Source organism: Dryobates pubescens, chromosome 16 (assembly GCF_014839835.1).
Source record: "Dryobates pubescens isolate bDryPub1 chromosome 16, bDryPub1.pri, whole genome shotgun sequence".
Classification (NCBI taxonomy): domain Eukaryota; kingdom Metazoa; phylum Chordata; class Aves; order Piciformes; family Picidae; genus Dryobates; species Dryobates pubescens.
The window spans coordinates 25,261,104-25,285,119 of record NC_071627.1 but is presented as its reverse complement, the minus strand read 5'-3'; the positions used below and the strand labels follow the sequence as shown (position 1 = coordinate 25,285,119).

Genomic DNA, 24,016 nt, shown 5'->3' with positions numbered 1-24,016 from the left:
AAAAGTGAAGAGCAGCAGGAGTTTATTTAGCTTATTGGCAATGCTTTGTACTCCTGGCCAAGAGGAGCTTGGCATCCCAAGTGCCAGCCCTGATGGTAGAGCATGCCCAGCTCTACAAGATGGCCTCTAGCTCAGGGCCAGACCAGAGCCCGCAAGGTGATGTCAGCCAGAAAATGGAAAGTAATCTTTCCTTTGACTCATACCCAGACTGTTGTCAGGTTGTCATTTTGAGAAAATAAATGCTTGAAACAGGAAATATTTTGACTAAGCAGGAGTGGTGTCTGAGAGCTGGCAGGACTGCTGCCCGCTGGTGCACCGACTGTGTGCTTGGCACATGCCTTTGCTCTTCGGGGTCCCGGCTGAGCACAGCACACATCCATGAGCTGCTGAGGAAGGTGCAGTAGGTAGAGGTTAAACTCTCAGCTGTCAAGTACAGGTAGGTGCACAGGCATTCACCCCAGCCCATCATCCTCGGTGAGTTACTGACAAGCTGAGTGTCTGTTCTCAACCCTACCATAGTGCAGCCGAGTCTTCCAACATCCGTTCACATTGCCTAGGCTTTGTTTTGGTCTTGATTTCATGTGAAAGCGAAGCAAAGTCGAATTTTTGTGTGAAATGGCATTTGGGAAGAGACTCAGAGCCCATCAATGTGGAAAAAAAAGGAGGCACAAACCCAGCTGTTCTGATTTGGGCAAACCCAAGAGTGATCCAAACTGCCCCAGAGACATTGACTTCTCCAAGTCACCATCACTGATGAAATGATGTGGTATCCAGGGTGCCCTTAGCTGGAGACCACACTGAACTATCCCTGATCTGAACCCCTTTCTGGACTCTAGGTTCACAGATGTGAAGCATTTAGGTCCCATGTAAAGACACCCAGGCACATCCTGCTTTTCTTCCAGCCAGCATTTTGCTTGTCAGCCACCAGAGCAAAATAAACTAAGCAGAAAACCAGGAAGAGTTAACAAAAAATAAACCTATTAAAAGCTCAGCTATGGCAGATTTTGGAATCTCAAGGGGAAGCGTGCAGCTGCCTCAGTCTCCCAGGAAGGCGACCCAGCACCTTTCACCACACTGCCTTTGCTGAGGCCTTGCAGAGCACAAAAGCCCCTGGCTGTGAGCTGCCTCCAGGGACTTGCCATTAGCCTGAAAAAGTTTAGGTAGCCTTAAGCAAGACAAGAGAACCTCACCCAGGGGATGAGCTGGTTGTATCCCTCCGTGGAGGCTCCAGTTGGTACTGGAGTAGTCCCCAAGCATTCATCTCAGCCCCAGTTGGGTAGCTCTGGGAAGCTGTTCTCTGGCTGCACCCCCACCTGCACCATCAGTGCAGGCACTGCCCACTGTCCCCTTATCCCTCCAGCCTGAGGCACAGGGAGTCTGTCCTTCCCAGAGACCCCCAGTTGCTACTTATGGAGAGGGTCAGACCATCGTCCTCGGTTGGGCCCTGCCTCCATGGTGCCTCTCCCATCCTCACACTGCTGGGATGAGGGTTTCCTTCCCATTCTTTCTGGATGTGTCCCATCTCTGCTTTCATCTCTGAAATATCTCCATTATCACTTTGTGAGAGCTCTCCACAACTGCCTTGGCTGTCTACAGCTACCTGAGAGGAAGTTGGTCTCTTCTCCCTATTATCAAGTGATAGAAGGAGAGGAAATGGCCTCAAGTTGCCCCAGGGGAGGTTTACTTTGGATATTAGGAAAACTTTCTTTGCTGCAAGAGTGGTCAGGCATTGGAATAGGCTGCCCAGGGAGGTGGTGGAGTCCCCATCCCTGGAGAGGATCAAAAATGTATTGACATGGCCTTTCAGGACATGGTTTAATGGCCATGGTGGTGTCAGGTTGACAGTTGGACTCAATGATCTTAGAGGTCTTCTCCAACTGAAATGATTGAATGGTTCTCTAAGATCTTGAGAGTCACCATCGTGGTCATTCTCACAGCATCCCTTTAAAGTGTTTCACAGCAGCCCAAGGACATACAGACAAGGAAGTGCTAATAGGATCTTCTGAGTCAATGCCTGGTGCCCCAGTCCCTGGACCAGCCAGAGTAACGTGAGCTTTGCCTTGCACAACTGGTTGGAGGAATCCTCGCAGCTGCCTGGCACAGATACTGGGTGTGCTCAGCCTGCAGTGGACTGCCGTGCCCTGCGCGGGCACAGCTGCAGGTGAAGCCCACACCAGGTGATTTGTTCCTTTCAGTTCAGCTCTGTTCGCTCAGGGAATTCCTAATAAGATGCTTGGCATCTGTTGGTGTTATTCCTAATTAATAATTTATCACCTGGGAGAATAACTCAGACTTCTGAGGTTGCCTGCAACTCATCACTGATTTCTTCAATGTATTTATTGCCCAGGACAGCTGCTGGACAAGCTCTGTACATCAGTTTTTGTCTGAGGCTGATCAGCAGTCAACATCAGATGATGCTGCAGCAGATCTCGGCCCCCAGCTCCCCTCCAGGTCTCCAGTTTTCCAGTGCTGGGGTCAGCTGGAGGCTGCTTTTTCCAGCAGCACCATGGCTGCCTGAGTCTCACCCACAGCCCCAGGCTCCACAGGCTGTTTCCAAGCCCAGATAGGAAGGGATGAATGCTGTGGCTGTCTCCCCTGGCCATGCCGCCCATGCCAGCCTCTTTGAAGATCACACAGGGATTCCCCTGCAAAGGGTGAATTCCCAGCTGGCACCATACCCACCTCCATCATTCCTTGGCACCCACAGAACCCACAAAACAGTTGCTTTGAGTGGGGAGTCAGGTTGTTTACCATCAAGATGGAAGTGATGCCTGCTGGAGCATCCCTGCTGGCTGCTCATGGGGGGTCCCAAGGATGGCTGATGCAAAGGGGGTGCAGGAATGGCTTTGGCCATCAGTTGTGCACCTGAGCAGGCACTCTGGGAAGGGCAGAGGGATGTCCAGAGTCCATCAGATCCTTACCAAAGCAAGTGCTGTGTGGCACAGAGCAGGGATGATGACTGTGCAGGAGAGCTGCCTTCGCACCCATTACACAGGTGGCTGTGGCTCTGCAGCAGTGCGGACAGCCCACCCCCTGCCCACAGAGAGCCACAGCAGCACAAGGGGCAGCTGGAACACCCTGCACTCACAGGCAACCAGCTTACAGCCTTCCCCCTGCCCACAAGTGCCTGTAGAGAGAGCACCCTGGGGGTCAGGAGAGGGCTGGGTCAGCCAGGGAGTGCAGAGCTGTGTCTAATTCATCTCCCTCCTCCTAGGAGTGCACCGCCCTTCCCAGACCTCAGACATCCCGGGATTCTACCCGCTGCCTCCGGCCGGAGTCGGGCAGATCACGCCACCGATGGGATGGTGAGTGTGGAGGGGAGGCTCCCCTGGTGCTCCCTGCAGGGTGCTTCCCTGACCTTGCCACCTGCAGTCCTCCTTTACCCCATGGTGCTTTCACCCCGGCTTCATCCCTCCTGCTGCTGTGTCATGGGGAGGGGGCATTAGGTCTGCTCTAGAGATGGGGAGCAGATCTGGGGAGAGATCCTGCCCCTTCTTGAACTGGCTCCCCAGTTCCAGGAGACAGTGAACTGCTTGACAGGGTACAGTAAAGGGCTATGAAGATGATGAGGGCACAGGAACATCTGTCTTAAGGGGAAGGGCTGAGAGACTTGGGGCTTTCAGGACTGGAGAGGAGAAGACTGAGAGGGGAGCTCATCAATGCTTATAAATACTCCAAGGATGGGGCCAGGCTTTATTCAGTGGTGCCCAGTGACAGGACAAGAGTTAATGAGCACAACACTGAACACAGAAAGTTCCATCCGAACATGAAGAGAAACTTCTGTAATTCAAGGGTGGTGGAGCACTGGAGCAGGCTGCCCAGGGAGGTGGTGGAGTCTCTATCTCTGGAGTCATTCAAAATGCACCTGGACACCATCCTGTGCAACCTGCTCTGGGTGACCCTGCTAAAGCAGGGTGATTGGACCGGGTGATCTGCAGAGGTCCCTTCCAACCACTGTCATTCTGTGATTCTGTGAGAGGCTGAAGGCTTTGCCCCAGCCAGGACACCCCTGGAGCAGGGTTACAAGCTGCCTGCTTCAAAACCATCTCCTGCCCTGTATCCAGCTTCCTGTGTGGGTTAGGAAACCCAGGGAGAGCTTCCTATGGCCCTCTCCTGGGGTTCAGCACAAAGGGGTTTCCCTGAGTGTGCCACCAGCGTGGCATAACCTGATGATATGCTCCATCCATGGGGCCATGGTGCTTCTTGGGGTCCGAGGCAGGGTAAAAATCCATCCTAGCAGAGACCTGCCCATGCTGAAGGATCCCAGTACCTGCAGCCTGGCTGTGGCTGTGACACCTCCCACTAGACACAGGGAGGGAGCAGGTCTAGCAGGCAGTGCCCTGTGGGCATTGCCACTCCCTGGGTTAATTTTTAATCTTGGTTGGTGAGGCAGGGACCTTGCAGAGGCTCACAGGGAGGCCAGTGGCTGCAGGTTGTGGTGACTGGGGTTGGGGGAGAGAGCAGTGAGGGCAGTCATGGAAGCAAGAAGCCAGGTCCCCTGTGGTCCCAGCTGATCAAACCCCAGCAGAGCCCAGTGGAGACCTCCAGGTACAAGAATGTGTTGTAAAGCAGGAGAGGCCAAGCATATTAAAAGTAAAATATTCACCTTCCCTTTTGTTGTGTTTATGATATTTAACCACCAGGAAGCAGAGGCTGAAGCCTTTGATACAGTCTGGCTTCAAAGAGATTACGTTTTGCCTTCTGTGCTAAATCTGCTACTCTTGGCTGATGATTTAACTCCACATTGACATGATTCATCCTCAGGAAAAACAAGTAGTGGGGTGGCTGTGCTGTAACACAACAGCCATGGTTGGGGGTGAGAAAGGAGCCTGCTTGCCAAGGGCAAGGTCCCCTTTTTGGGGTGGGATGCTGCTAAGGACAGCCCTGAATGTGTGGAGGGAAAGAAATCCAGTTTGTGTAGAAAGTTTGCCGGTGGCTGGCGGCTGAAGAAGTTTGCCCTGAGAGCTGCTGCAGCATCTGGCAGCTTTGGCATCCTCAAGCAGCCTCATCAGACACTTTCCTTAGTGACTCAGAGCAGATACAGGAGAGCAGAGAGGAGCACCTCAAAGGGCCTGTCTATAGCACAGCCTTTGCACATCCTGCCCAAAATGTATGGAAGAAGCCCCAAAACCACTTCCAAAATGCTCAGTCCTCAGCCAAGGCTCAGCACGTCGGTGCAAGTGGGTGCAGAGGCACCAAGACTCAGCAGGTTCGTGGCAGCGCTGGCCCCAGCGCAGGGCACAGCGGGCACGTGCTGGGGGTGGTCATGCTGGCCATGCTTGTGTAGATGGCAGGGAGCCAGGGCAGCCGATGCAGGAAGCAGCTTTTCCTGCAGGAGCTGGGCAGAAAAGAGGCTTTGTTCTCGCCGAGCATTTCGGGAGGAGGAGCTGCAGTCACCCTCTGTAATTAGCTGGGACGACAGCTGGATGAAAGCCTGCAAGAGTCCAGTCGAGTGAGGTTTGCTCACAGGAGTCTGGCAGCAGCCAGCAGCTGGCAGCCTGCGATCCGTGCCCCTCACCTGAGCAGTGGCAGTGCCACGGCAGCCCCTGCCTGCCCATCCACCTCTTGCCAAGTGCCCTCCCATCACCAGGTGATAGGGGCTGCAGTTCCCAGCATCAGGCATCGATTGTGCAGTTGCTGTGATGGTGCAGCTGCACTGATGGGCACACCAGCATCTCCCTGGAGGGAGCTGTGAGTGCCCAGCTCTATCTCTCTCCCACTATCCCCAGTAACTGGTGTCACTCCTGGATTAGCTCCAAGTGTTTGCTCAGGCCTGGGGCAGCCTCCTTCAGCTTCAAAGGCTGTTTGGATTCCCCGGTGCGAAGCAGCACTTGGCTGTTTGCTGGTGTGTTTATAGCCACCAACATCTGAGAGGTGGGAGAGGGCTGCTGCCTGGCAGGGTGTAAACAGAGCCCTGCTGCCTGGGCTGCTTTTCCTCCTGGCAGATCCTGCACAGTTCCATCAACATGAGACTCAGCAACAAGAGAAGCCTGCTTCTGCCCCCGGCACAGCTCAAGGGCCTGACTTGTTATTCCTCTTCAGGGCAGAAACTGTCTTTAGCCCTGAAAAATCCCTGGCATCCAGGATGGATCCTCATCCTGCGCACTCACTGATAATGGGCTCATCTTTTTACTTATTAGGGCTGCAAATAGCTGGTGCTGGGCTTGGCCACGGCTCTGTGCAGCCTGGCTGGAGCAGTGTGAGCAGCAGTGTGGGGCTAAGCATCCTGCCATGTCCTCCTCAGGCATCTCTGGCTTTTCACCAGCAGTTTTAGAATCACAGAATCATTTTGGCTGAAAAACCCTGAGCATTCCCTAGCTCTACCAAGGCTGATGCTGAACCCTATCTCTCAGCACCACATCTCTGTGTCAAGATATTTTAGGTGGGAAGCATCTTTTGGTGGGTGTGCAGAGCAAGCCAAGGTGCTTTGGAACTCTCTCCCTATGAAAATGGGAGTTCCCCTTCCTGGGGACAAGAACTTTCTGCATCATTATTTTACTCTCTCAAAACCCAATTTCCAGCTCCAGGTCTGGTACATACCCAATCCCCAGTGTGAAACAGCTTCCAATAAGCCTTGGCTTATTGAACAATGACAGACATCCTTAAAAGGATGTGCTGGGACAATCAGAGCATCTCTGAAGCAGGCAGAAGGAGAGAGCAGGTGCTCTCTGACCAGACCTTGGGAGGTTCCCATGCTTGGGCGTCCTCCTGGTGCACCCTGCAACTGTGCAGCCTCAGGTGCGCCACACAGAGAGACTCTGACCAGGATTTTGGGGTCTTTTGGTCAGACTGTGCTCTTGTAGGCAACAACTTCTGTGCAGTAGCAACTCCTGATTTTTCAGCACACCTTTTGCATTGCAAGAGGATAAAGCAGCAAGGTTCCTCAACACTGGGAATGAAGCAGGGGTCAGAGTTGGATCCAACCTTTGTAGAGAGGCCAAATAAAGTCCTGTAGTTCCTGTAAGCCCAGGGAACACCCCCAAGCATCCCCCCAGGCAGAGCTCCTGGGGCGCTGGTGCTGAATCCCCTTAGCAAAGGGGATGTTTAGGACCCCCCGCAGCTGTGGATGCTTTATAGCCTCTTTCTTCCCGCTCCCAGGCAGAGCCAGTCTGTCTATCCGCTCCCGTCATGTGGATTTAGGCAGCCGTACTCGTCAGCGCTGGCTGCTGGGGCTTCTCTCTCCAGGTGAGTATCAGCTGAGACAGGCCAGCAGCTCAGCTGCTCTTGCAGCTTGCACTTTGTGTGCTAGGAGCTTGCAGCAGACCACGGCCACCCAGGGATGGCCACACACCTTCCCCAGGGTGGCCATGGGAAGAAAAGGTGCTTCTTAGGCAGTGTCTGGTCCAAAGTGTGCTCTGGGCAGCATGGAGCATCCCAGGAGGATGCACAGCGATGGGGTTTTAACCAGCAGAGGTCAAATCCAAGCCAGAAAGCCCTGGCTTCAGCTCAGTGTTGGGACAGCATGGTAAAATCCATCACTCAGGATTTTGCTCCTGGTTGCTAACCCTAATCCTGAATACATCCCTGCCACCACTCCCACTGAGTTTTACTCTGAGGAGACTGGTCTGGGCTACTTGGTCTTAGCCTTAAAAGCAGGACAGGCAGCAGGCAGGGGTTTGCTGACGCCCCACCAGCACAGCACAGCATACAGAGATGTAAGAACAGCTTTTGCCTCCCCTGTCCCATCACTGGGCAGTGTGGGGCCAGACCCTGCAGATGGGAAGGGGTCAGCAGGAGCTGGCTGCATCCTTGTCCTGCTTCCCCCCACCAGGAACTGGCCCTGTAGCACAACCAGCCTTAAATATCAAGGGGGTTGAGCCACGTATCCCAGCCCCAAAATCATTTGCACTGCAAGTTTATGGACACTCGGGATTAAATTTGTCCTCTCTGAGTAAACCCAGACCTCAGTGACGTCCTAGTGAGGAAAATACATCTGCTGTGGATGGAAGCCACAGAGCCCAGTCCCTCCAGACAAGCTGGTGGCTCCAGTGAGGATGGCAGTGCCATGGGGATGCCTGTACAGTGTGTGCTCATGCATCAGCTTCTGCTTCTGCTTTGTGTTGTCCTGAAGAGCCTTTGGCAGAGGTTTCCAACATGAAAACCCTTTCCCATGCAAGCCCTTAGCCATGCAAAAACCTCCCACCGTGCAACCCTGGATCCATGCAACCCTTGATCCATGCAGCTCTCCACCCATGCAGCCTTCCATCCATGCATGCCCTAAATGCAGCAGCAGAGGTGAGGGAGCTCTGCCAGCCCTCCTTTCTCCCTGAGACACCACCTTTCCAGGCCTCAAAGATGAGAAAGAAGCTTATGGTTCTCCACAGAGGTCCAGCAGCCTCCTGGAGACTAGCACAGGAGCTCCTGCTTGCAGGATTTTGGGGTGGATTTTGCAGCAGTACACCTGGTCAGATAAGGATCAGCCTGTGCTGGTGGATTCAATTAAACAGCTTTTCTTTCCATGCCAGCATATCTAATGAACAGTTCATCTCCCATGGGCAATTCTGCCATCTCAAGCTGCAGTCATAAAGTGGCAAGCTTGGCAGAGCTGCCTGTGCTGGCTTTCCCCTCTGAGACTGGGGAGAGCAAGCTAATGAAGCCTGAAAGCCAGTGAGAACTCTGGTGATCTCATCCCACGTTGATGGAGAGCCTTGCTTAGGCAAGGGGCACCTCCTAGAGTTGCAGCTGGGTTCGTGTCCAGACTGAAGCTGTTTCTGTCAAAAGAGAGGTGTGGGGTGGTCCTAATCTCTCCCATCCAAAGCCAAAGGTGGTTGTTCCTTTCTGCAGCACTAATGAGGTGTTCCAACAACAGAGATCTGAGTAGCTGAAACCGCTGGTTGAAAGCACCTTGATCTTGGTGGGCTGGCTCCTGCTGCAGGCCCTCCTGGCGTGGCTCAGCCCCTCTCTGTTGCAGGTTCACTCACCCTCTGATGCTGGGCTCTGGCGTGCACACCACCGGCATCCCGCACCCTGCCATCGTGCCCCACTCCGGCAAGCAAGAGCTGGAGCACTATGAGCGGAATATGTAAGTTGGGGGAGCTGCGGCAGCAGCACCTCTCCGTGTCCCTGGCGGTGCTTGTGCTGGGCAGGGGGAGGGTGGATGAACACTGAGGTGCAGATCTCAGCCCCTCCACCCACTGGGTGGGTTGGATGTTAAGGCTTCTGCTAGGCTCGGTGCCACCAGACAGCCAGGCTGGAGGGCAGCTTGGATGCTGACGGCTCTTCTCTTGGTCCCATCAAGGAAACCTCAAGCAGAACCAAAGAGAGAGAAGGAAGCCAAGAAGCCCACTATCAAGAAGCCTCTGAATGCTTTCATGTTGTATATGAAAGAAATGCGAGCAAAAGTCATCGCCGAGTGCACCCTGAAGGAGAGTGCTGCAATCAACCAGATCCTGGGCAGGAGGGTAAGAGCACGCAGGGCTCAGGGCCGTCACCCCGGCCCTGTCGGCTGCATGTAACAGGCAATCTGCTTTCAGAGCCCCTTAAATACTGCTCTGGGACGTGGTTTAGTGGGCATGGTGGTGTTGGACTGATGGTTGGACTTGATGACCTCAGAGTTCTTTCCAACCGTAATGATTCTATGATCAGACACATGGAGTCAGATGATGCTAGGAACAATTCCTCCCCAGCAAGGGTTCTGAGGCACTGGCCCAGGCTGCCCAGGGAGGTGGTGGAGTCCCCATCCCTGGAGGTGTATGGAAGAGGTGTGGATGTGGTGCTGAGGGAGTGATTCAGTGACAGTGGCTTAGCAACAGCAGTGGGACTGAGCTCTGGGTGAGGGGTTGGACTGGATGAGCTCAAAGGTGGGTCCGTGGTTCTGTGTGCCGCAGCTTGGGGCAGCCGTGGGGGGCTGTGGGGAAGGGGAGAGCCTGGCCACGCCTCACCACCTCCCTTGTCCCCGCAGTGGCACGCGCTGTCCCGGGAGGAGCAGGCCAAGTACTACGAACTGGCTCGCAAGGAACGGCAGCTCCACATGCAGCTCTACCCAGGCTGGTCTGCCAGAGACAACTATGTGAGTGGCTCTGCTGGCTGGGACCCCCTCGTTCTGCCACGGCCGGCAGCGACCCAGGGGTGGGCTGAAAACTGGTGCTGGCCAAAGAACCTGCCTGTCCCTGCCTGCCGCTTCTGAGGGCGTGAGAGGTGCAGAAACTCACACTTCAAGAGGGGTTTGCACGTCCTCTTGGCTCATTGCCCATCTGGAGCAGAAATGTTACAGCTCCCCAGCTTCCACAACCTTTCCTTCACTTACTGTCCAAGTAAATACAAGCAGAAAGGACAAGGAGCTTTCAAACAATGTGGATGGTGTTGGGAAGTACAGGGAAATGGGCTCAGGTTGCACATGGGTGGTGCTCACAGGAGGGCAGTCACTGAGTCTCCACCTTCCTCGAGGATGCTGATCCCACCCTTACTGATCAGTATTAGAGGACTCTGATGAAATCAAGCAGACCACATTCAAAGTGTTCAAGTGCAGTCTGAGCAAACATAGATGGCAGTACTGCTGGCTCTGCTTGCTCTTTGCTGAGCCTGGTTCCCAGCCAAAGCTGCTGTTAGGGGAAGAAAAAAAAAACAGTTTTCCATACTGAACGAAAGGAAAAAGCAATCCCCCAAAGCAGGTCAGTGGCTGCTGAGCAGAGCTGCTCAGCCATGCTGCAAACTGTGGTGGTTCTCACCAGTAAAAATTAGCTAGTGCAGAGAAGCCTGAATCATGATGAGGGTTGGGATCCTGTGTTCCCAGAGCCAGAAGATCTTTCCCTGTGTCCAGGTGAGAGCAGGGAAGCTCCAGCTTCGATCTTCCCCAAGTGTGGCTGTGTGAGGGCTGCTGCTGCAGCCATCGATGCTGAACTGGCCCCTGAAGCTGAGCAGAGAATGTGCACTTCCATTTTGACTGCATCTGCAATGGGGGCTTTTCTGGGAGGGGGCTGCCCACACTAGCACAGCCAGGGTGCCCGTGGTCTCTGGTTCCCCAGGGAGAAGCAGCAGCAGCTTCTGGGCTGGCTGGAGGGACAAAGCTGTTTGTGGTGGTTGGGCCAGCACTTGGAAAGCCTCTTACTACAACCCCACATAATTTCCTCTTAGCTGCTGAATGACTTCAGCAGCAGTATGCTGAGTGAGGCTGCAGGGGTGCAGTGGTGCTCCAGAAGCAGCAGATACACTCCAGGTCTTTTCTAGTGGCTTTCTCAGCTGTTTGATCTTCCATGCCTAACGAGCTTGTTAGAGCCCTGAAGCAAAGCACACCTGAGTCTTCAGATGTCCATCCATCCACTCCAGGGCTCTGCCCTTTGATCTAGGGCTCCACTGTTACCCCCACAGGCACTTTCTTTTGCCTGGGAGATGCACAGTGAGCACCCATCCAACCCACCCTGACCCAAGCCCTCCTTCCAGAAAGCCCAAGCTCAGCCAGGGGTGTAAGCACCCTTAAACAGATCCAAACCATCCCAACCCCCAAAAGAGAGAGGGCAGAGAGGATGCAGAGAAAGCAGAGGTTGCAGGAAGCCCCCAGCCTGTGTTTCCAAGCAGCAGTGCAGATATCCCTGGCTGCTTGCAAGCACAGAGTGGGAGCTCAGCATCCATATGCAGCTTTGCAGAATCAGTGCTGGGCACTGCCGCCCTCCAGAGCTGACCCTGGAGCACCAAAGGGGCTGCCCTGGTGTCTCCAAGGTCAGCTCTGGAAGCATATACAGGCACATATCTGGAGGGCATCAGCATCTGGAGAGCAAGGCACCATCCTCCTCCAAGATCAAGCACGTCCTCCATGGAAATCCCAAACCGTAGCATCCTTCACCTTAGCAAGGGCTGGTTCCTTGCTCCAGAAGATGGTGGACATTGCTCCAAAGGTGGACATTGGCTCTCTCAGCACCAGCAAGCAGCTGCATCAGGTCTCGCAGTCATTGCAAGAGATACTTCTTTTTCTCCAGGGGTTGGGCTAGATGACCTTTGGAGGTCCCTTCCAGCCCAGACCTTTCTGTGGCTCTGTAAATGTAGGCCACTTCTGTGACACATGATGCAGAGAGCAGGCAGGAAATACAGTTGCTCCCACACTGAAGAGCTTACCACAGCTCAGAGCTTTCCACCTTCATTCAAACCACAAGAAGTCATATAAAAAGTCATGGGTCAGAGGCAGCCCTATGAGCTACCAGCTCCACACAGGCCACATATGCCTCTGCACTGCTGTGCCCTCATTAATAAGCTTGCTAGGAGATGGGGGCAGTTGTGAGTCAGAGAGGCAGTCTGGGGACAAAGTTGGATTTTCTGGTGGGTAAGGGCAGAAAACAGAATGAGAGATGGGTCCAGAGCTGTGAAAGCACTGCAGTAGAGACAATGACTATTCAAAGACTGTGAGTGGAGGAGGAACTGTCTGTGGAGTTCCTGAAACTGTGTTTCCTTTCTGAAACCAGAGAGGCTCCTCCTGGCTAACACCTTCTGGAGCCATTTCTGCCCAGGTGTAAGGCACCACAGGATAAAACACCAAACACCAGAACATAAGCACCTTCTGGAAATAGGGAGCCACAGAATCCCAGCATGGTGGAGTGGGAAGGGACTTCTGGGGATCATCCAGCCCAACCAGCAGGGCACCCACAGCAGCCTGCCCAGGAGCACAGTGTCCGGGGGGGGTTGGAAGCTCTGCAGAGAAGGAGACTCCACAGCCTCTCTGGGCAGCCTGCTCCAGGGCTCAGCACCCTCACACCAAAGAAGTTTTCCCTCCTGCTCAGGTGGCACCTCCTGGGTTCCAGTTTGTGCCCATGGCCCCTTGTCCTGTGCCTGGGCAACACTGAGCAGGGTCTGGCCACAGCTTCTTGCCCCCCACAGGTCCTTCAGCTCTTGCTGAGCACTGATCAGGTCCCCTCTGGGGCTGCTCTGCTGCAGGCTCTCAGCCCCAGGGCTCTCAGCCTTTGCTCCTCACAGAGCTGCTCCAGGCCCCTCAGCATATTTGGAGCCTCTGCTGGACCTGGTCACTCCCCTGAGCAGCAGCAGCCTTCCCCAACAGCCCCATCCACCCCCAGAACCCTGTGCAGCACCCTTGGTCTCCCAGCAGCATGGACTAATGGCCTCTCCCTTGGCTCCCCAGGGCAAAAAGAAGAGACGGACACGGGAGAAACAGCAAGATTCCAGCTCAGGTAAAAGCCTGGCTGCCTATTCTCTCTGCTCAGAGGGGTAGTGCACATCAATTACCATGTTTGACCTTGTTGGCTTTGTTATTCTTCTCAGATGTTTGGGGGGGGTTAATCATCAAAGCTGGACTACAGAAATACACATTTCTTTACTTTTAAAGCCAGAGTAAATGAACATTTCTGTGGCTGTGTTTGAATTAGAACCTGGCATGGGTGAAAACTGAAGAGATTTGATTCTGGCAAGTGGGTAACTGCACAGAAACTATCACTAAATCTTCTGAAAACATCCAGAGAGAATGTCCCCAGCAGCACTACAGACACCACTACAGACACCACTAACTCCAGACATTTCCTCTCACATGCACCAATACTGCCTGTGGGACTAAAGGCAGGAACAGCACTGAAGGTCACCCATGAGAGTGTAGTTCAGAGTAACCTAGAGATCAAGCAAAACCAGACTGAAGCCCAGCACCAGCTGCCTCCCTGCACCACCTTGTCTGCTAGGAAAGAGCCTTTGGACAGATTTCAGCTCTTGGAACACACATTTCCATCATCCAAGGCTATTCCTGTGCTGGTTTCTGGAGTAGCTCTGCCATGTCAGTAGTAAATAATGTCTGTACCACTAAACATTCAGCATGGGACATCAAGGGACTGTCCTTGCTGCCTGTGGTATCACAGACAAAGTCAGACAGCCTCTCTCCCAGTATGACCATTCTGGGATTGCCTGTAGGCATACAAAGAGCTTTCTCCCTATGCAGCCCACCAGTTCATGACTGCTGATTGCACCTCAGGACGAAGTGCAGTCAGCCAGCTGAGAGGCTGTTGGCTTTCTAAGCAGGACACAGCTCTCCCCCTCTGCCCAGAAATGCTCCCTGGGGAGGGTGCCAGGTCAGCTTGTTGCTCTCCTGGCTTTGCACACCCCACAAAGACCTGTCCCACCTGAGCTGGGCACCCCAAGGTGCACAGCTGGCTGCATCTGCGTGGTTCAGTTGTTGGTTAGAAGCCCAGCTCTGGGGTTAGTGCTGTGGATTTCATGTCCATTCAGCCACAGCCTGCATTCTTCTAATGCAGATTTGCTGATAGATGGAAGGAATCGCTACCGGATGACTTGCTTTGGATCATCCACCAAAAGCAATTCCATGCCTGTGTCCTGGTAATTTTGTCAGTTTAACTAACACTGTTTCTCTCATTCAATGTCGAGACTGAGGGGAGGGGGAGCTTTCAGGCCTATATGAGGAATGTATTTATATTTATATATCTATAGCTGTGCCTTGTCTGTGGTACAAAGATTATTACATCACCCCTTGTAGATCAAAAACTAACTGCTGGTCATACACATCAGGAGACACTGGTGGTGGTTGAAAGAGGAAGCATGAATCCAGCACAGAAATGTGCTGCTCAGAACCCATTTGCAGCACTGGAGAAAACCCAGGATGTGCCCAAGAGCACATAGGGCTTCAGCCCAAGGAGCCCTGTAATAGCACAGTAAAGCTGCAGCACTGTGGGAAGGGCTGTGGAGAAGAGACTTCCATTCAGATTGGAAGGGGAATGGTAGGGACAGAGCAGAACAACCCAAGCCTGGGTATCCTTGGTGCTAACTCTGCTTTCAGCCTGCTTCTGCAATGTTTCCTCCTCTTCTTCTCCGTGCGCAGCCCCCGCTTGCGCGCAGCCCCCTTTAGTCGCTGGCGGGAAGGCAGGGAGCAGGTAAGGATGCAGACACAGCAGGCAGGCAGCACCTCCGGGATTTGGCAGCTTTTCCAAACTTCAGGAGTTCACAGAGCCATGAATTTCCCCACAACTGCCCATGTTTCCCAGAGCTCCTGCTGCAGCTGCCAGCAGTGATCACTGATGTTTGCTAACCTTCCCTTTTTTCCAGGAGAGGTGGTGCCAGACAAAGCCAGCGTGTAGTCTGTTAGTCATATGTTAAAGTGGCTAAAATGATGTTGCCTCTTTTCTTCCTCCTGCTCCTCCTGCTTTGTGCCTCTGCCTTGCCCCACGCATGCTTCTGTGTTCAGATCCTGCCTCTCCTAAGAAATGCAGAGCTCGCTTTGGCCTCAACCAACAAACGGACTGGTGCGGCCCGTGCAGGTGTGTATCAGCGGCTCCTGGCTGCTCCTGGGGTGCTCCTGGGCAAGGGGGTTTGGCTCCCTGTGTCCTGCAGCCATCCCAGCTCGAGCCAGGTGGGGATGGGAGGTTTAGGCTGGGTATTAGAAGACATTTCTTCACTGAAAGGACTCCCAAACACTAACAGGCTCCCCAGGGAGGTGGTTGAATCCCTGTCCCTAGAGGTGTTTAAAAAATGCAGAGACTTGTTGCTGAGGGCCATGGCTTAGCTCCAGGCTTGGCAGTGTTAGATAATAGTCAGACTCCATGATCTTAAAGATCTTTCCCAGCTGGAAGTGTTCTGTGATTCTATGGGGTCGAATCTGGGCATCCTCAGGAGCTGTTGGCCAAGCTGCAGGGGATAGGCTGCACGCTGGGCTCTTCACCCAGCTCCCCAGGGCAATGCTGATGTAATGCTGTACAAGTTCCTTGGCTGATGGACTTCCTTGGTCTTCAAAGCTTCTTTCCAGGGTAGAGACCTCTGATGTGGAGCTTTCTTCCCCTGTTAGAGATCTCCTCTTGCATAAGCAGCACCCCAGGGCCAGCAGTGAGTAGTTAAGGGGGTTGTTTTTCCTGGCCATGTATTTCAAGATTCAGCTTTTCTTGACACTGAAGTTTTGCAGTACTGCCATGGGGGGACAGCCTCAAGCAGTGAGACAGTTTGCAAGTGCCCTGTGCCTCAAGCTCCTAGGGAATAGGCATGGGCAGGTGATAGTGATAGTAAAGCATAGTGCATAAACCAAGCGCTACCTGGCTCAGAGGGTCTGCAGGCAGGAAAAGCTCCTGGGGAGCTTCTGGAGCTGGTCAGTGAAGCACAGAGAGGCTCCAACCTGGAGAGAGGTCTAAGATTGGTCTTTTCTGCCAAGGAACAAGTGATAGGACAAGAGGAAATGGGCTCAAGTTGTGCCAGGGGATGTTTAGGTTGCACATGAGGAACAATTTATTCCCCAAAAGGGTTGTCAAGGCCTGGCCCAGGCTGCCCAGGGTGGAGTCCCCATCCCTGGAGGGGTTGCAAAGTTACAAAGATGTGGTGCTGAGGACCATGGTTTAGAAGTGCCCTGGCAGTGCCAGGCTAACAGTTGGACTGGATGACCTTAAAGGTCTCTTCCAACCCAAATGATTCTCTGACTCACAGCACATGTTTATGCCAATGCACTGAGGACTCTAGCAGAAGCTTGAGAATCACTTCACATGCTTACTGCAGCTTCAAGTGACTAAAATCACTTGGTCTACCCAAATCTGAACCCTGAAGAAGAGCCGTGCAGTATCCTGACAGTGCTTGGCCAACGACCTTGCTGGCAGCCTGAGCTCAGCTCCCTGTGGCTCCCCTCCCTGCAGCCACCTTGGGGTGCTGGGCTACTCCCAGCTTCCCCACACACCTGCTACACACTTGTTGACATTATCAGGGAGCAGCTGATGAAGGAGCTCACATCATGTCTCATTAATGCTTCACCTTGAATGTCCAAGGAGGGATTTTTAGGACACAAATGACTCGCACAGCGGTGCCAGCAGGCTGACAGGCTGGCAGCACAGCACAGGGCAAGGCTGCAGCTCTGAAGGTGTTCCTCCAACTCTGCCTTCATTTGACCTCTCTTAATTCAGCTTCTCCTCTGCTTCCCAATTAACCCAGGCTGCTGGAGTGGTCAGAGACCTTAGCATGCTTTAAGTGTGCAGCCTCTGCCTCACCACCCCCTGTCAGTCCCAGCTGCTCTGCACTTCCCATTACTAACATGCTGCTGCAACTCAAGGGCTCCAGGTCACCTGTGGAGAGCAGCTCCCACTGGAGGATTTCCACTCCAGAAGAGGTTAACTGGTTAAAATGGGGTGTTCCTGCTCTAGAGCTTTCACCTTTCTGCTTGTTACCCCAGCAAACTGCTTCAGAGAGCTACAGTTCATATAGGCAGAGGGATAAATCCCTGTAGCTGTGTGCTAGCCACCAGCTGGTTCAGCAGCAGCAGTCTGCAGCGTCAGACCTGCCCTTTCCACTCTGCATTTTAAATCTATGAGCTCTAAATCAGCTGGAGAGACTTCTGCCACCTCAAACTGCAACTCCATCCTACGGCTGCTCCTCAGGCATCTGGGGCAGACAGGACTTCTCCTCAGGCTTCTTTGCTCTGGGGATTGCAGCCTGCGAGTGAAATGCTCAGTGCAGCAGGGCTGCTGTGTCCCCTGGCCCTGTAACTGGGTCACCCTGGCTGGCGATGATGACACTGGCAGCAGCAGCTCCTCGCGCTCTCCACCAGGGCAGACACGTCTGACCCGGGGCCAGTTCATGCCTACCCTAACTCTGCCTAGTGTTTCATTAGTGAGGTGTGTGCCCACATTAGCAGCTTCTCCATTGGATCTGTTTTCCTCAAATCAGGAGCTGGGACGCTTACAGAAGGTGGTGAGACCCTGGCCCAGGGTGTCCAGAGAGGTGGGAGATATCCCATCCCTGGCACCATTCCAGGTCAGATTGTTTGGGGCTCTTAGCAACCTGCTCTAGTTGCAGCTGTCCCTGCTGAGTGCAGGGAGTTGGACTGGATGAGCTTCAAAGGTCCCTTCCAACCCTGTGATTCTATCCAAAGCTGGACCTTGGGCAGCCTTGGACCATGTTTACCTCCAGCCAGTCCCAGGTCATTTCTTGCTGCATCTCTGTAGTTTGTGTCCCTGAGTCATTGCTGGGCACTGGCTGCGGAGCATTTTGGGATGCAGAGGTGCCTGAGCAGAGGCTTTTGCTGCAGGAAGAAGGTCAAAGCAGAGCACTGTGCTGTGCTGAGGCCCCTGAGGAGAAAAGCCACAAGCGGTGTGGAGGGCAGTCCGGGCACTGCTGAGCCCAGTGCCAGGTGCCACCCTGGCTGTCCCAGCAGCACAGCCCAGCACCGTACGCCCAGAGCCCTGCCCCAGCCCCTGGGCACGCGCGCGTCCTGAGTGCGTGCCCCGCGCAGCAGCGGGCACAGCCTTGAGCGCCAGGGGGGAATGTTTCAGTCTGCAGGCCGGGAGAGCACATTCACCCTGCGCAGCCCCTGGAAGCAGAGGCCTGGGTGGTGGCTGCTGAGGAAGTTCCTCCTTTCTGTTTTTATCACAAAGACTTTTTAAAACTATTTTATTATTTTTCATTATTTAAAATTGCCATTAGCAGTTTGAGGGGGTTTCGGGTTTCTTATTGTTTTGATTTGCAGGGGGGGTTGTGCTTTTATTATTATTTTGAATTATTATTATTATGACTTTCCCCGGGTTTATTATTCCGATTTTTTATTCCCATTTTTGCTCCTGGTTCTTTGATTTTTACTCGCCTTCTCTGACCTCCTCCCCTCATTCCCTGGGCCCGCTCTTCCCACTCGAGTTCCCCTCGCAGACCACCGCGCCCTTTCCGCGGCAGCAACGCTCGTGTCCAGCCGCGGGGGCGCGGACGGGGCCGCGCCAGCGCCGCGCTGCGGGGCCGCTGCTGCGGGGCCGCTGTTAGGGCGCCGCCTAGCGGGCGCGGCAGGGTCGCGCAGCGAGGCTGCGGCCGCTGTCGCCCCACGAGCGAGGGCCAAGCTCCGGCCGGGAAGGCAGGGCCCGGCCGGGGAGGTTTGCGGTGACCGGGGCTAGGCCGCGAGTCCGCAGCTGGCTGCGTGCTTCGAGCTCACCCTTTACTCACAGATCACTCTCTCCGCTGTTCTTAGGAGGAAAAAGAAGTGCATTCGGTACTTACAAGGAGAAGGACGCTGTGCCAGCCCAGTTTCTTCCGATGGAAGTGCTATAGACTCCCCTCCCTCTCCCCTGGACGCACTCCAATGCATCTCCTCTGCTTTCCCTTCAGACAAGCTCGCCGCCCCCGCTGACTGCGCACACAGCGAACAGCCTGACCCCTTCCCCGTCTCCGCTCACCTCCAAACCACCACCTGCTCCTCCAGACTGACTGCCAGGTCCTCTTCTGCACCCAGCGAGTCCCCAGCGTACAGCATGGCCTCCACGGGGACATAGTCCCAGGCACCCTGCCGTGCTGCCCAGGGCACGGGGCGCTTGGCTCTCCTCCACTTGGTGTCACCGTCCGTTGGGAAGGACCAGAGACCTGTCCAAATTCCCCATCCCACTGTAAAATGTGCAGAGTTAGGCAGCAGGAGGCTGAGTCAAGGATGCTGCAAAACTCACTTGGATATTTTTTTTTGGGGGGGGGGGGGAAGGGGGGGGCCTAAAGATAGAAAACACCTCAAAAAAAAAAAAAAGAAAAGGTTAAAAATAAGTACTTGCCAAAATTTAAAGTGCTGATGAGTAAACAAAGCCTTTTGTCCCTGCCCGTGCTGCTTTTGTTTGTCGGGGCAGGGGTTGGTGGTGGGTTTTTGTACTGCATTACCTTGGAGTATGGTGGAAAGCAAAGACGAAGTCCCCAGCTTGCTGCAGTAGATGGTAGATGCTAGCAGTCTAACACTGGCTTCCACTCCCTGCCCCCTGAGCTGCTTTCGGGTTCAGTCACTCACTCATCCCAGCACCGAGCTGGGAAGGCTGGAACAGGAGCAGTTTTAAAGAGCCCTTATGTCTGGGAACTAACCGTGGCAGTGCTCGCTTTCTGGTCTGCCCAGGTAACAAATGAAACCTTTAAACCAGCAAGGTGAGTTCTTGAAACTTCTTGCTGTGAGCACAGGAGGATTTGCTGACAAGCAGCAGGTCTGTGTGCAGACGTGGCCTGCTCTGGAGCGTGTGGCAGGGCAGAGCAGAGGGAGCACAAACCAGCCGGCCGCTGCAACCTCTGGTGGCCAACCCCTTGCTGCCTCAGCCAGGTGCTGTCAGGAATTGCCCACTGCAGACAAATCTCACCAGACGGGCTGGGCAAAGCCTCAGAAAACAATTTGCTACGAGGGCCTTGACCTAACTACACCAAGGCAGTGGCAGCACACAGGGTTGAGGAGTGGGGCAAACTGCCCTCAGATTCGCCTCTCCTCTTCCTTGGGGCAGGCTGGCAGCAGAACAGTGCTACCCTGCTCTTCATTTCAGGCATCTGCCCCTGGGGACCCTCTGAGATCAGAAGCCTTTTGCCCCATGATTTGGTGTGTAACTTTTTTTAAAGCCATACTCTGGCTTCTTCCACCAGGTCCTCCCTCCACCCCCAGGACAGTGCCAGATGTTGCTGTGCTCTCTCCAGCTTGAAGCCTTTGCCACTCTCTGGCATTTTATTTATATTTTGAGCTTGATATACAACAAACCCTGTGGACAGACTGTGACCTCCCTGACCCCCTGTAAATCCCAAATTAACCCAAGTTCTTGAATCACTTTAGGCTTGCAGGCTTCTGCCAGGCACCACAACCTAGTCCAGTGCAGGTTTTCCCCATGCTTTAATGCAGTCTGCTCCACTGCTGAAGAGAAAACCACCGCCATACAGGGGGAGAGGGGAGCGCCTCCTTTTTTCTGCTTTAGAGAATAGGTTTGAGAGTACTGGATACAAATCATGTAGTAATTATTGTACAAGTGTAAGAAATTGAAGGTGACCTTTACAAGACAAAGTATTTTTGTATTTCTTAACACACAAACCCTTCTTTTTAAATTCAAAAGTTACGTCCAGTCCAGCGTGAGCAAGGTGATGCCTCAGAGGCTGCGGCCTTACAGACCGACCGACACGGATCAGTCTGCAGAGCAGCTTTGGGTTTATTCCCTTTACTTAGGTACTTTTGCTTATAGTAGTGCAAGTTTCATTCCAGTTATAGTTAAACCTATTGCTTTATTCCTCTTCTGTGTAAATGCAGCTTCAGAAGCACTGAAAACCATCTGCACAGACCTGAAAAGTTTGCAGGGGACTAAAGTCCGGAAGGATCGTTTAACCCTTGGAGAAGCAGCATTACCCAAAGCGACTGCCAGCTCTACACCAAGTTATGTCCTCCCTGCAGAGGGTTAATTCTGTGGCACTAGATCAATGGGCAGTCTGCTCAGCTTTAAAGGGTGGTAGCAAGCTTAGGGAACAGCATGCTGCAGTGCTGAACAAACAGCACTCTCCACAGCTGACAGACTCTTTATCACTTGATTTAAAGCAAACTTTACAAGTGGTTTAAAAACTCGATTGCTGTGTCTCAGCTCAGAGTCTGTCACCCTGAGAGCTTCTGCTGTAAGGTGCCATTGAAGAGTTGGCCAATGTGAATGCCACAGCTGGCAGATCAGCTGTAGGGTACCAGGGTGTAGGCTGGCATAACTCAATGCCCAGCTGGGACTCTGCAGCTGCGAAGCAAAGGCAGGCATACAAGAAAAAGCAGGAAATCCAGGGGGAGGTCCTGACCAGTATTAAACTGCATGTCCTAACCAAGGAGCAGCCTGTGAGTGCTGAACACAGCAGCCATTTCAAAACCCACCAGGACTTCCACCTCTGTATTTCAGGGCCCCTTGAGGGTGGTGTGGGTGCCTGCCTTGGCTCAGGACACACTGACCAGCAAAAGAATCATCTGCACCACAGCCTCCACTCATCGTTTTATCCCATCCCACTCCTTAGTGACACCCACTGCCCCCCTCTCCAGGAGCTCTTCCTTGAGATTCCCAGCAGGAAATATTTCCATGGGCACAGAGCTGGGGCAGTGAGGCCCTTGTTCTGCCCCTGTGCTCTGCTCTAACTGTACAGGCTCACAGCCAGCCTTCCCCTGGGCTTTCAGCCACCCCTGGATAAACTCAGGCTGCCCGCCTGGCACACTGCAACAGAGTCAGTTGGTAGTGGTGTCACCGAGAACACTTTATCTCTCCCTTCTTCCCCCCAAAAACACAGGAGACCTTTAAGGTGCCCAGTTCCAAGACAAAACAGTGAGCAGGGCCAGCTTCTGTTGCACTCCCCCGGGCTGATAACCAATGCCAAAACAAAGCTTTATTCATGCCAAAAAAGCGTCTTCAGAAATGCTGTACCAAGTGTGGCTGTCTTGTGTCAGTACTTCTGTAACAGAAGGGAAACTCTGCCCTCAAGCTCTTCATCACAGCAAGGATTAGTTTTTGCAAGTTTCCTTCACAGCAATTGCAACTCTTCCTGAAACCAGCATTTGAATTCCTGGAATCAGTTTGAATGCAGAAGCCATGGAAGTACCACTTCACTCAACCAAGTAAAACCACTGTATGTATGTAGCAGGGATAAATGTTTTGCAGCTGTACTATCCATCTGTCCAATGACTAGTCCATCATTTGTTGTAATTTTTTTACTTCACTGAGTTTATTGTTGTTTGGGGGTTGTTTTTTGTTGGGGTTTTTTGGGCTTTTATGTTCAAAACATGTTTACAGCTTTATAAATAAAGTAATTGCCATACTGGCTCTTCAAAACAGGCCACTGGGAAATGATAATCCTACCAAACTCTCAAGTAACTGTTTCTTAGATTCAAGCATTCCTGCTCTTTTTCGGTCCTTGGGGATTTCTATGTATGAATAGGTTTTAGTATTCAATGGGTAAGAAATAGGAAACCAAGACTAAGAGAAAACAACTTCTGCAATCCCAGCTGACACCTACCCTTCCCTCTTCCCCCTCCACTTTAGTCAAGAGCTATCCCAGATTATGCCATGACTTCAAAAAAGAAAGAAGAAGATAATAAAGCAGCACTGTGCAATTTGAACAGAAACAGAGTTTAGCAGTTGAAAATGAGTCTGTCTCCCTTGCCAGAACTTCAGAGTACCCAGCTGGGCTCTGTGTCAGCAGCAGGCAACTAAAGCTGAAGAGGAGAGTCCACACAACAGGCAGCAATAGACCAAACTATTTCAATCACCTTCATAAAGAGCAGCCAAGCACTAGTGTGACTAGAATGGATAAGCCAGCTGAGAGGGTGTAGCTCTAGAGACCCAAAAAAGGTGTTTTCTCACACTGACATGTCAGGCAGCTACAGAATTTGAGGCTGGATGAAATCCAAGACAGCTCTAGAGGGGAATTTCAATTAGAGAAAATGAGTTGCATGGAATCCTAACTACCAAGAGCACTAAGGATGTTAAGTCTGTCAAAGCTGTAATACTTCTGAGCACCCAGACCTTCCTGCATGCTTCTGTGCTGTACCTCCACACTTGGACCAGTATCAACAGCTGAGAGCTTCAACAGAAGCTCCACCACTAAAATATTTCACCACTCAAGGTTATGTTCTAGGCAAGCTATTGTAACTCTTAACACAGGCTCACAGGGGTGCTTTAGGCAGGCATGGCAAACAAAGCAGGAACAAGGTCAGGAGGAAGACAAAACTACACATCTGCATCTCAGTGAGACACCCTGTGAGACAGTGGCTGCTGACACCCATGGATCCCAGTCTGGTGACAAGCACCTAAAGGAATTTATACAGGCTTCCACCACTGTGCAAGTACAGCATAGGCTTCTACACTGAAACAGTGCTCCCAGGATGAGCTGGTGCATTATGGAGCACTAACTGCAAATAGGTTTGTTTCCTGTAAGAACCCAGGTGAAGCTGAATAAAGAAACTACAAATACAGCTACAGAAGTGCCATTAGAAGGCTTTCTCTAGTAGCAGTTTTAAACTGAGGTGTCATGTTCACAATACAAGAGGCTAGAAAGGTTTCAGCATGCCCAGATCCAGCCCTGAAGTATTTATTTCTTGCCTCCTGCCAACACAGTATCTATAACATGTCCATGTAATATGAACACCAGCACCCTGAATAAGATGTCAGCAGCCACATCCAGAGCATAGGCCTGAAGTGATAAATGCTACCTAATGGCCAGTAATCCATCAAAAATTACCTGGATCACTCCTTTAGCTTCCAGTTTCTTTTGAGAAGTTGCCCAGGGCTTGCATTAGTCATTCAAAAGCCATACATCTGTTTTTATTGCAGTTAACCACTGCCTCAAGGCTATTTGTACACTGCAGTGACAGGGTGACTGTCTAGTTTCAAATAAC

At 52.7% G+C, this 24,016-nt stretch overlaps 1 protein-coding gene across 1 annotated transcript in view; it reads left to right on the top strand.

The window, feature by feature from the left end:
* TCF7 (transcription factor 7) overlaps window positions 1-19,310 on the top strand; it is a 69,232-nt gene extending 49,922 nt beyond the window's left edge. Inside the window, exons 5-12 of the mRNA XM_054168432.1 lie at window positions 3,215-3,305; window positions 7,099-7,185; window positions 8,912-9,022; window positions 9,239-9,401; window positions 9,902-10,009; window positions 13,064-13,112; window positions 15,122-15,194; window positions 18,857-19,310. Coding sequence (XP_054024407.1) covers window positions 3,215-3,305; window positions 7,099-7,185; window positions 8,912-9,022; window positions 9,239-9,401; window positions 9,902-10,009; window positions 13,064-13,112; window positions 15,122-15,194; window positions 18,857-19,157 — 983 coding nt within the window. The 3' untranslated portion in view covers window positions 19,158-19,310. The remainder of the gene's footprint in view (window positions 1-3,214; window positions 3,306-7,098; window positions 7,186-8,911; window positions 9,023-9,238; window positions 9,402-9,901; window positions 10,010-13,063; window positions 13,113-15,121; window positions 15,195-18,856) is intronic.
* Window positions 19,311-24,016: the final 4,706 nt, after the last annotated feature.